General features: G+C 45.8%; 1 protein-coding gene across 1 annotated transcript in view; it reads right to left on the reverse strand.

Annotated features, from left to right (window-relative positions):
* Positions 1-13,329, reverse strand: part of LOC309559480 (cytochrome P450 2G1-like) — an 83,736-nt gene that overhangs the window by 18,054 nt on the left and 52,353 nt on the right. The window contains exon 3 of the mRNA XM_082262754.1: positions 12,472-12,621. Within this exon, the coding sequence (XP_082118880.1) occupies positions 12,472-12,621 (150 nt within the window). The remainder of the gene's footprint in view (positions 1-12,471; positions 12,622-13,329) is intronic.

The raw sequence follows: 13,329 nt of genomic DNA on the forward strand, positions 1-13,329 counted from the left end.
CATGTTTCTCCTTTCACCTGGTGCCTGAGCATAGCAACGGTCGCAGAGAGATTTTCTGTCTGGGACCTACAGGCCACATCCCCAGCATGTCTTCTCGCAGGAATGACCCGAGCGACTGTGGGCTCTAGAAGGAGAGGACAGGTCTTCACCATGGTGCCTTGGGCTGGAAAGGGTCTATGCCTTGACCTGAAAGAGGAATGCCGGTGCTGCGACTTTGGATGCCGATCGCCCTTGCGTGTACTATGCTGCAGATCGGACCTAGAAGAGCTGTAGAAAAACATACAGTAGAGAAATAGCAAAGGGGAATCAGTGCCTCCTCCCACCCACCCCCCCAAGCCTGCCCCAAAAATACCTGCCATGTGAGGGCTGACCACATAGGGGCGGGAACGACTCCATCCTGACTGAAGCGATTACTAGAGGCAGAAGGAAAGAAAATAATTACTGTGCCTTTATGCTGCGAGGGGGGGGGGGAGAGAGAGATCCAGTGCCCAAAAAATGCCCAATAAATGCCTGAAAAAACACACCTGGGCGTTTTTGTTACAGGCGTTTATTGGGCATTTTTTGGCGTCTTTGGAGGCAGGCATGACATCTGAACTTCTGTGTAGGGGTATATATACACACACACATATATGTATATATACACATACACACATATAGGTGTGAAAGGAGCAGAACCATATCCCTGCAAATTATTTAATTAGCGCATGGATAGGGTTCCGCTCCTTTTTAAACCTATATGTGTGTATGTGTATATATACATATATGTGTAAGTGTATATATACTCCTACACAGAAGTTCAGATGTCATGCCTGCCTCCAAAGACGCCCAAAACATGCCCAATAAACTCCTGCAACAAAAACGCCCAGGTGTGAAAGGAGCGGAGCCACGTCCCTGCTCTACTAAAAATTCTAAGAAAAATAATCTGTTTTTTTTTTTTCTGGTTCTGGACATGCTACAGAGCTGAAACTTCACAGGTACACTTTTTAGACCCCCCCAGACACTAAATCCAAAGAAATCTCATTTTTTTTTCAATAATTTTTTCAATAATTGGCTCTCTATCAAAAATGACAATTTCTAAGAACTTTTTTTGTGTGATTAATAGTCACTGGGGCATGACCCAGAACCCTAGGTACTTTTTAGGGGCATTTATTGGGTTTTAGGGCTTCAAAATTGTGTTTTTTTTGATTACCAAAGTTCGGGTCCCATTGATTTCAATGGGGTTCAGGAATCCGGACCCGAAGTTCGGGTGTTCTGGTCGAACCGAACTTTTCAAAAGTTTGATCATCCCTAGCAGCCAGCAGTGATCGACAAAAAATAAAGACAAGCTGGTTGTACTGTAGTCAATTGATTGAATTCTGTACAACCAATCTGCACATAGATTGAAATTCTGCCGGTTCAGCAGAAATGTAAATCTGTCTATGGTGGCTTAAGTCCACCAGTCTCTGGGTTTAATAATACCCTCAAATCTTCTAAAAGGAATGCTTCACTTAGGTGTAGAAATTCACTTTGAACTCCACCTTATTTCCATAACTCTCTTTAGGTAAAAGAAGTGCAAACGATAAGGTGGGAGCACATCTAATACCTTCAAAGAGTAATGAAAATAAGGTGGAGTTCAAAGTGAACTGTGCTATTACCTGGCATTGAGGAAGGTTAAACAGGCAGGAAGGAAATGTGATATCCCCTCCTCACTGCCTGTCAAAAGCCTCTGAAAAGTGACCTGAGCATGGATCACTTTTCAGTGGAGTGGCAGTGCCTGCTGTAAGTGCATAAAAGCCTTTGGGCTCACACGGTGGGCTGCGGGTTGGTTGCAGTGCAGGTGTACTGGCACTTTTCCTTAGCCGCAGTCCATTAGACTTCTTGTAGGTTGTGCGTTTTGGCTGCATTTTCTAAAAATGCACCAAAGATGCAGCATACAGGACTTTTTGTGCACTTTCAGAACATGCAGTAAAAATGTACAACCTAAAAGAGGTCTATGGGGCTAGGGGCAACATGCAGGAAGACTACCAGCACTGCAGCCAAACTGCAGTATACCAGTGTGAGACCATTTAGCACATAGTACAAAAATAAATAATCAGTGCAGGCCCAAAATAAACGAAAAGACAATCTAGTGCACAAGGCTGCAAACAATCAGTGCCAAACACAAAAACACCTGTGAAATCTAAAAAATAATAATATTGTTGCGCCAAGTAAACATCAATCATTAGAGATAAATAAAAATGTTTGGTGTTCAAAATAATACCACAATTCAGTCCATATATTTGTGATATCAAGTGATAAATAAATTGTGAACCGTGATTTTAAATCAATATTAACCACTTAAGCCCCGGAAGATTTTACCCCCTTCCTGACCAGGGGGTATTTTGCGATTCGGCACTGCGTGACTTTAACGGACAATTGCGCGGTCGTGCGACGCTGTACCTAAACGAATTTGGCGTCCTTTTTTTCCCACAAACAGAGCTTTCTTTTGGCGGTATTTGATCACCTGTGCGATTTTTTGATCACGCGCTATAAACAAAAAAAGAGCGTAAATTTTGCAAAAATAGCAATATTTTTCCTTTTTTTTTATATGAAATTCCCCCAAAAATAAATGTAAAAATCAAAATTTTTTAATATTTTCGGCCAATTTGTTTTATGCTACCTATGTTTGGTAAAAAAAAATCGCAAAAAGCGTATTTTGATTGGTTTGCGCAAAAGTTATTGCGTTTACTAACAAAGGGAAAGATTTTTGTCATTTTTGTTGTTTTTTTTTTTAACGCGTAATGGCGGCGATCTGCGATTTTTTTTGCGGTACTGCGACAATGCGGCAGATCGGACCCTTGACTGACATTTTTGACACTTTTGGGGTTACCAGTGACATTTCTACAGTAATCAGTGCTATATATATGCACTGTTACTGTAAAAATACACTGGTAGTGAAGGGGTTAACTTTATTTGAGAGGGAGGGGCTGTGTGTGTCCCTAGGGGCGTGATTCTAACTGTGATTGGCTGGGGCTTCAACTGTATGCAGAGTGATCAATGGATCTACATAGTAGATCCATGTGATCATCTCTCATACAGAGAGGAGAATGACAGGCAGCTTGTTTACACAAGCTGCCTGACTTTCTCCCTCTCCCCCGCCGATCGCAGAGTGGCCGGCGGCGATCGGGTCCGCCGGTCACACGCGCGGGGGGGTCCGTGACCACGCGGGAGCGGGAGCGCGCCTCCGGCGGCGCGCGCTCGCTCCCTAAACCCTCACAGGCGAGCGACGTAGCCCTACGTCACTTTGCCTGTGAGGGGCTGACCGCCGACGTAGATAGTCGTGCGGCGGTCGGCAAGTGGTTAATTGTCCCAAATCACAAATGAAAAATAGTGTCAAAAATCGTGACTAAAATCTTCGTCCATAAACGTGATTAAAGGTGCTGCATGCTTCACTCCAAGTGCTCCAAGTGACTAGTGACAGATTAGCAGCTCACCTCAGGGAAAGACTCCTAAGAGTCAATACACACTCTGGAAAAATCCCAATAGCCTGGTTCGCCTTCCAATCACCGCCTCCTGATACTCTCTCCGGGTGTATACAGCATCGGTGTGGAAATAAAAACAAGATCTAGTGCTCTCTGCTTTGTAGGGCTATTTATTATACATAAACAATGAAATCGCACTTACATTTTAAAGCACTTAAAGTAGTGCGGACTGTCAGAACATCAAACCCTGCCTGTGGTCTCCGGGAATCGGCGTGATGACGTGCAGGCTCCTCCCCCGTACGCGTTGCGTCATAGACTTCGTCAGCACTCCTTCCCCGCTGACGAAGTCTATGACGCAACGCGTACGGGGAGGAGCCTGCACGTCATCACGCCATCACAAAACTTTCATGTAGGGCACAAAATGTTAAGGATCCGCTATAAAAATTGGAGGGTGCATTAACATCCATGCATATGAGCCAAATGAAAGCATTATCAAATAGATAGATAAAAATAGGAGGGGAAGGAAGGAGGACATGTGAAAGGGAAACCAAAAAGGCTATTAATTACCTTCGAGCACAACCGCGTCAATAGCCGAAGAGGTAAAAACAAGTTCAACTGTAACCAATAGAAGAAAATAAAAACAAAGGGGTACTTGATCCATGGGTCCCATATCCTACCAAATTTTGCGGTATTATTTTGGAGGATACAGGTGAGCTTGTCATTAACCATGATCCAGTTCAGTTTGCTTTTAACATAGTCAAGTAGCACTACATCCCAATGTAACCATTTAGATTTTTCACAAGTTGATTGGTTGCTAGAGGAAACAAGCACAGTTTTCCTTCAGATGTATTATTAAGTCCCATTTGGGGAACATCAATAAAAATGTATCTATTGTTCCCATTAGAAACACAAGTGTAATTATTTTTTTTGTGCAGCGACTATATTATTTTAATTTCTTTTTCATACATTCTAGGAAACCAAGCAGCTTCATATTCCTAACAATAGGGTTATACTGGCACCTTCAAGTGATTAGAAACTGGCAAAAAAAGCAAAGACAGGAATTCTACTTCTAGATATAACCCCTCCCCATTAGACCATGTCTGTGCAGATCTCTTCACAAAAATAGCTAGCTTCTCAAAGGTTCCATCAGGGATTAAGGGTCTGGTGTTATCTATGTCCTATGGGTCTTATGGCTCTTTCTATGCTCAAAGGAATGGTACCTGGACCCTGCACTGGATGTGCAGAAACAACCTTGAATGTTGCTGGTCGGCAATGAAACCCACATAGCTGTCAGGACCCGAATCACCTGCTGGTAGCATTGTGGCTCCCTGGGTGGAGGGTTGTAATTCCAGTGTCCATAAGTGGGCATCTACCAGCAGCCAGCATACCCCAGCATTCAGTTTCTACCTGATGCTGACTGCTGGGAGGGTATTTGGGTCCTCCACTACTAGTCCCCTTCTTTAGAGGTGTCTTGTTGCTGCTAGATTCTGTTGCATTTTTTCCTGAACTTCCTTCTGCCCTCTACATGGTACCCAGTGCCCTGATGTCTTGTTCCTGCTCTCCCTTGTTCCTTTTTCCAGTTTTGTTCCCCCTTCCCATCTGTTCCCTGCACCTCCAGTTTTCCCCTGCCTTTTGTGTTCTCCATTTTGTATAGATTATAAATTATATAGTAAGCTAGGCTGTTTGTTAGGTTTATTAGTCAAGTATTCTTTCACTGAGTTTTGGTTCACTTATATTTTTATGTTTTTTTGTGTACTGGTGATTGGATTATTTTTGTTTCAGTATAAATAAATCTCACTGAAATCATATACAGTTTTCTGAGATCTGGACATCCCTGCTGCCGATTCTTGACAATAATAACAGGACCTTGCGGAATGACATATTGCCTTAAATGACAGGGTGCTATACAGGTCCAAGTCAGTGCATCCTGCAGGGGAGTTGGGTCCCTGAAGGACCTTGTGGCAAAGGCCCCAGGAATGCGTGAAGATTGTGTCCCCTTGGGAAGAGTGCTGGAGTGGGAATGGTGAGTGCCCTGGATTAACCCTATACTGGTACCAGTACCTTCATTCAGAGGCGTCACAAGCAGGGTGCGGCGGACCGCACCAGGGTGTCTACCGGAGGGAGGGTGACACCACTCTGCAGGGGGGCCCGCCGCCGCCCGTGAGACATTTTGGTGCACTCTCACAGGCACACAGTCCCCACCCCACCCATCCTCTCCGCCCGCACTCATCCTCTCCGCCCGCACTCATCCTCTCCACCCGCACTCATAGGCAGTGGCACACAGGCTCCGCCTATTCTTTCTGCAAGAAGATGTCGGGACTCGGGAGTAGAGTGAAAGGGGAGGAGCTCTCCGTCCACCGCGCAAGGAGCCTCGGAGGGGGAATCGAGTGATCTGCAAGTGAGTGACTCTGATCCCATCCCTCTATCACCACTGCCACTGATCCACCCCCACTGCTGCCACTGATCCCCCCCACACCACCCCCACTGCTGCCCCTGATCCCCCCCCCACACCACCCCCACTGCTGCCACTGACCCCCCCCCCACTGCTGCCACTGATCCCCCCCCACCACCCCCACTGCTGCCACTGATCCCCCCCCCACACCACCCCCACTGCTGCCACTGATCCCCCCCCCCCACACCATCCCCATTGCTGCCCCTGATCCCCCCACACCACCCCCACTGCTGTCACTGACCCCCCCACTGCTTCCACTGATCCACCCCACACCACCCCCACTGCTGCCACTGATCCACCCCACACCACCCACACTGCTGCCACTGATCCCCCCCACCCCACCCCCACTGCTGCCACTGACCCCCCACTGCTGCCACTGATCCCCCCGCTGCTGCCCCTGATCCCCCCACACCACCCCCACTGCTGCCACTGATCCCCCCCACACCACCCCCACTGCTGCCACTGACCCCCCCCACACAACCCCCACTGCTGCCCCTGATCCCCCCCACACAACCCCCACTGCTGTCACTGATCCCCCCCCACACCACCCCCACTGCTGCCACTGATCCCTCCACTGCTGCCCCTGATCCCCCCCACACCACCCCCACTGCTGGTGGCACGCTGGTCTCTCTGCATTGAAAGGGGGCACGCTGGTCTCTCTGCATTGAAAGGGGGCACGCTGGTCTCTCTGCATTGAATGGGGGCACGCTGGTCATTCTGCATTGAAATGGGGGCACGCTGGTCATTCTGCATTGAAATGGGGGCACGCTGGTCATTCTGCATGGGGCACACTTGTCTCACTCTCAGCAGTAAGTTTATTCACCCTTAGTGTTAGTGTGAATTTCCTATTCCTCCTCCTCTGTATGCAAGGGCCACTCCCCAGACAGATTCGGGCCTGCAAGGACCCCCTGCGTTTTGAGTACAGTACAGATGTCCTTCTAGTGGGTCTCCCCTGTTTCATCTTTCATGCACTGGGGAGAGAAATATAAAAAATTGCATCCAGACCATCTCTCTGCGTTATTCCCAGCTCCTCTTTTGGGTATGTTTCTTTATGTCTGGATGCAATTTTTTATATTTCTCTCCCCAGTGCATGAAAGATGAAACAGGGGAGACCCACTAGAAGGACATCCGTACTGTACTCAGAATGCAGGGGGTCCTTGCAGGCCCGAATCTGTCTGGGGAGTGGCCCTTGCATACAGAGGAAGAATAGCAAATTCACACTGACACTAAGGCCCCTTTCACACTGTCCGTCCATCGGACGGACTCCGTTTATCTCAGCGGGGGATCGATCCGCTGATCCCCCGCCGAGCAGGAGAATGACAGGTGTTCTCCGCACTATGTGCGGAGACACAGCTGTCAGATCCCCATGCATCTCTATGGGGAAATCGGATGGGAACGAGCCGTCAGTCCATTCTCATCCGATCCCATCCGATCCCATGCGATGGACAGATGGAAAATAGGGTTTCCATCTGTCCAGATTTGACGGATCGGATCAGATGTCAGCGGACATGTCTCCACTGACATCCGATGCCCCATAGGGATGCATGGGGGGGACCATTCAGATCCGCCAAAAAAACGGACAGGCGGATCTGAATGGTCTGCATGTGTGAAAGAGCCCTAAGGGTGAATAATACAAATATTATGTATGAATATTGCATATATGTTTTGAATAGAGTACTGTATATGAATTTGCACTAAGGAAATGCACTTTGGTCTTTATATGTAAGGACCCTTTCACACAGATGGTACGTTCAGATCCGCCTGTCAGTTTTTTTGGGCGGATCTGAACGGTCACCCCATGCATCTCTATGTCCGCTGACATCCAATCCGATCCATTAAATCTGGACGGATGGAAACCCTATTTTCCATCCGTCCAGGGGATCGGATCGGATGGGATCGGATGAGAACAGACAGACGGTCCGTTCCCATCCATTTTACTCATAGAGATGCATGGGGACCTGACAGCTGTGTTTTATTATTTTCATATGATATTGTAATTTAAAGGTCTTTTTAATTCTCCTAGTTATTAATGTCGCTATTGTCATTACATTTAGTGTTATATGGGAGCTATGATTTACAAGTTACATTAGTAAAAAAAAAAAAAAACATTATTGAAAGGGGTTGGGGTGACACCGTGAGTTACCGCACCGGGTGACACCAACCCTAGTGATGCCACTGCCTTCATTAGTGGTCCCCTATTGCCCTCACCTTGCTCTTTTTCTTCTGTTGGACTACAGGTCACAGCATGGCCCTTTGAGTAACTCAGATGCAATTTAGGAGCCAATCAGAATGTTCCTTATACTGGTGATGCTAAATTGGTGTTTCTTTCTTCTCCCTTCCCCTGGGTGGCAGATTAGGGCCACTTAATATGGACGGGGGGGGGGGGGGGGTTGCAGCTGTCTGTTTTTATATATATATATATATATATAGCTCAGCAGCTCAGATATCTCCTCCATATGAAGGAGAAGTGGGACAGGCTGTGTAGGAGAGTTGCTCCCTGTTCTAGATCAAGCACAGAAAAAGGGCAGAGCTGGAACAGGATGCGATGACAGGTTGGGAAGGAAGTAGCTTTATTTGGTTTTACAAAAACCTAAGCAGAAATTCCGTGGTGGAGCTGCAGGTCACAGCAGTAGTAGTTTGTATGGGTGACAAAATCTAGAAAACAAATTATATGTGCAGGGTATCCAACTTGGTCTGCAAGTATTTTGCAAAGATTAAAAATTAACTTGATATGCAAGCGAGGTCTTGCAATATGAGTAGCATCGAGCAGGGCTATCTGAGTGTAGTATGATCACAGTTTTAATGTGAAAAAAGTGGAATGACACTCACAATGTAAAAAATAAATATCAAGTGGTAAGGAGTTTGGTGCTCATCCGCATTACGCCTCTGGCGTATACATGGCCAGAGGTCTGGCGGCGCTGGTGGCTCCCAGCGCTTCCTGGAGAACTCCCAGCTGGGTGGGGCAGGCGTAGCATGCACCCTGAAGTGACGTTAACAGTTCTCCAGTGTCTCAGAGTTCTCCAGCCACCAGCGCCCCCAGACCTCTGGCCACGTATAAACCAGCAGCTTTACAAGGAGGGGAACCAGACTCCTTAACCACTTGTCAACCGCCCGCCGTAATATTACTGCGGCAGGGCGGCTCCGCTGCATCCAGTCATGTAGTACTATGTGACTGGAGTGCATGTGGTTTCGGCGCAGTGGGAGGTTTAGACACAGCGGGAGGCGGACGATTGGGAGGAGCAGCAGCGATTGTCGTTGCTGTTCCGTGATTGCCCGGGAAACCGAGAGAAGACCCGTCTGCCTATGTAAACAAAGCAGGCGGATCTTCTCTCAGACAGGCAGGGACAGATCAGCAGTTTCAGCTAAGCTGAAACTGCGATCTGTCTTTGCCTGTCACAGAACCCTTCTCCACCCCCCCCCCCCCACACACACGCACAGTCAGTAAGCATACAGGCATACATTTTACCCCTTAGATCACACCCAGTATTAACCCCTTCCCTGCCAGTGTCATTTATACAGTAACAGTGCATATTATTTAGCAATGATTACTGTATTAGTGTCACTGGTCCCCAAAAAGTGTCAAAAAAGTCAGTTAGGGGTCTGATCTGTCCACTACAATGTCACAGTCCCGCAAAAATTTGCATATCGCAGCCATTACTAATAGAAAATACGCTTTTTGGGATTTTTTTTACCAAAAATATGTAGCAGAATACAAATTGACCTAAACATAAAAAAATGTAATTTTTACATTTTTTTTTTTATTGGGAATGTTTTATAGCAGAAAGTAAAAATATGGTGTATTTTTCAAAATTGCAGCTCTTTTTTTTTGTTTATAGCGCAAAATCTAAAAATCGCAGAGGTGATCAAATACCAACAGCGTCGCACCACCATGCAATTTTCCATTAAAGTAACGCAGTGCCGAATCGCAAAAAATGGCCTGGTCATTAACCACTTTACCACCGGAGGATTTTCCTGCTAAAAGACCAGGGGTTTTTTTGCGATTTTTTTACTGCGTGACTTTAACGGACAATTGCGCGGTCGTGCGACGCTGTACCTAAACGAATTTCACGTCTTTTTTTTCCCACAAACAGAGCTTTCTTTTTGTGGTATTTGATCACCTGTGCGATTTTTTGATCACGCGCTATAAACAAAAAAAGAGCGTAATTTTTGCAAAAACAACAATATTTTTCACTTTTTTTTATATGAAATTCCCCCCAAAAAAAATGTAAAAATCAAAATTTTTTAACATTTTCGGCCAATTTGTTTTACGCTACCTATGTTTGGTAAAAAAAATTGCAAAAAGCGTATTTTGATTGGTTTGCGCAAAAGTTATCGCGTTTACTAACAAAGGGAAAGATTTTTGTCATTTTTGGTGTTTTTTTTTTAACGAGTAATGGCGGCGATCTGCGATTTTTTTTGCGGTACTGCGACATTGTGGCGGACAGATCGGACCCTTGACTGACATTTTTGACACTTTTGGGGGTACCAGTGACATTACTGCAGTAATCAGTGCTATATATATGCACTGTTACTGCAAAAATGACACTGGCAGGGAAGGGGTTAACAGTATTGGACAGGGAGGGGTTAAGTGTGTCCTAGGGGCGTGATTCTAACTGTGCAGGGACAGGTCTACTAGTGTAAAAACAAATATCAACAGTTCTACATAGTAGAACTGTCTGATCTTCACTTTTACACAGGGAGAACTGACAGGCGGCTTGTTTACATAAGCCGCTCTGTCTTTCTCCCGCTGTACCGGCGACCGTAGTGTGACCGGCGGACATCGGGTCCGCCAGTCACACTCCCGCACTCCTCAGTGAACGAGCCGAGGCGGGCGCGCGCCTCAGCGGGCGCGCGCCTCAGCGGGCGCGCACCCGCCCGCTATTGGCTCTAGAAGGAGTGACAGGCGAGCGACGTAGACCTACGTCACTCTGCCTGGCCGGGGCCGACTGCCGCAGTAAATATACTGTGCGCAGTCGGCAACCGGTTAAGGGGGTAAAATCTTCTGGGGCTGAAGTGGTTAATGCCGGATATTGTTTTTAACATTATGAGTGTCATTCCAGTTTTTTTACATTAAAGCTGTGATCATACTACAGTACACTTAGATGATGCTGCTCTTTTTGTTCTTTGTGATACCTGATTCATTTGTTTTATTTTTACAATACACTTTATACTGTATTTTGCATTGCTATAATCAATTTATTTGAATAAATGGTTGTGGAATGAATCATCTGAGTTTCCATGATTTCTTATGAGGAAATTAGCTTTGATAAACAAGTGCTTTGAAATCCAATCAAGTTTCCGTAACAAATTATGCTCACAATCCAAGGTTTTAACCGTATATCTAAATATAGATGTATACCTTTCCAGCAGCCCTCACCATCATGTGATTCACTTTACAATAAACATAAATGCATAAACAGTAAAGTGCTGGATTGCCAAAGTGTTAACTTCAAAAACAAGCACAAAACAATGTGTGTTCATAAACATATATACTGTACCTCCTCCACAATACCTGATCTGAATGCCAAAAAATGACCTACCTTCATCACTGCTGCAGTTGCCATGTGTGGCAAAATCTTAGGCTTATATCTTAAAGGGTGAGATTCCTCTTTTTCCAGTGAAAGCCCATCCTTCTAGTGTTGGGTTTTCATGGGCTATGCATTATCAGGGTTCAGTAGCTCAGATTTGTAAAGCTGCTACCTGGGCTTTGGATCATACCTTAACTAATTGTTAACAAGTGGGGCAGAGGATGCTTCTTTCGGCCAGCACGCTTTGTAGATGGCTGTGTGAGAATATTATCTTTTTGGGATCAGAGGTTGGTAGGTGGTTTCTGTGTGCCCTTCCTTCATTCCATTGCTAAAGAATGTCCCTATCATTAGGAATTTGAAGATGCTCTGTGTCCCGAAATTTTGGAAAAAAAAAAATGGAGGGCATCGGATCCTCCACATGCCACTCCTGCTACCTCCTTATCACTGTTCTGGGCTCCTGTGTCCTTCCCTGGTCCCCCCTAGTCCACCCCCCCCTCTGCCAGGTCCCCCCCTCCCCCCGTCGACTGTTGCGGGGGATCTGTCAGGATGGAGTGTGGGAAAGGAGCCGGTAAATGCCCCTTCCTTGTGTTAATGAACAGAGTCAGTGATCAGTACCAATCACTGACTTGTTTTTTTTTTTCTAATTCATAGCTGGGGCATAGTAAGCTGTTTACTATGCCTCAGTTTATGAATGAATGGAAAGCTCTGTACAGAGCTATTCCTGTTCATTCATTCTGTGCAGCGGAGGCTGCAAAGAAAGAGACTGATAAATCTATCCTTAGTCCCTCTCAAAAGTCTCTCATGGTCTCCCATGGTTTCTTGTACTGGGGTCCCGAAGGTTCTAGTTACAACTCTGAGGGGAGGGGTTAAATCTAGGAAGAGACTTCTTGTTTTTGCCTATTTTTCGCTAGTGTCCAATCACCTAAAGGTGCCAGCATAACCCTATTGTTATAAACTTGAAGATGCTGTGTCCCAGGATGTACACAAAGAAGAGGATTTTACAGGCAACTAAAAAACAATTCTATCCAGGACACACAAGCAGAAAAAATACCTTTCTGAGATTTGAACTCTGCCACCAGGAACCCAGCTTCCTCCTGTATTCTCTCCTCAATAGATTTCTTCCCCATCCCAAAATTTCTGAGCATCGTGAGTGAAAACCTGCGCAAATCTTTCCATTGTTCCCCATTGCTGAAGATAATTCCTACAAAACAATAATCAGAAATGTACAACAAAGGAGTAAAAACTGAAGTTATATGAAAAGTGAAATGATCCTTAACATCCATAACTGTTTCCATTAAAACAGATGAAAAATTGAAATAGAACTATGACCCATCTCAGATTTTTTTTCGCCATCTGTGTCCCATTGCGGAGGTTTCCCTTCACTTCCTGTCCCATTACCAAACAGAAAGTAATAGTAAATCCCTGAAAATTATGGGGATTCATTGGGGACCCCCCAGGTCCCTAGAGCTAGTGTCCCCATTGGAAGATTTCACCTCTACTATTTTTTGGGGGACAACCCAAAATGTGGGGTTTTCTATTACTTTTACTTTCAATGATAATGGTAAACAGGACAAATAGAGAGGGGGAACCTCCCTAACGGGGGGCACAGACAGCAGTGAAAATTGACAGGTGTTCTAATCCCTCTCCACTCTATCCAAAACTAAAAAATGTTTTGTTATACTTTAACTATGATATCTTCTAAAGAGGTTATATAAGCCCATAGTTCAGCCCATGTTGTGATTGTGGCACCACTGCCAGAAGACACAGCCAGGTGTGATTGGAAAATGAAGGAAAAAAAGCAGCATATTAGGGGTGTGCATGCGCGGCAGCCCAGCATGGACATCTGATCCAGGAGCTCCGTCCCGCTCCGGCATTTAAGCGCTCGCAACACGAGATTCACGGCACCCCC

The sequence above is a fragment of the Pelophylax lessonae genome (assembly GCF_965119305.1).
Source record: "Pelophylax lessonae genome assembly, chromosome: 7".
Classification (NCBI taxonomy): Eukaryota; Metazoa; Chordata; class Amphibia; order Anura; family Ranidae; genus Pelophylax; species Pelophylax lessonae.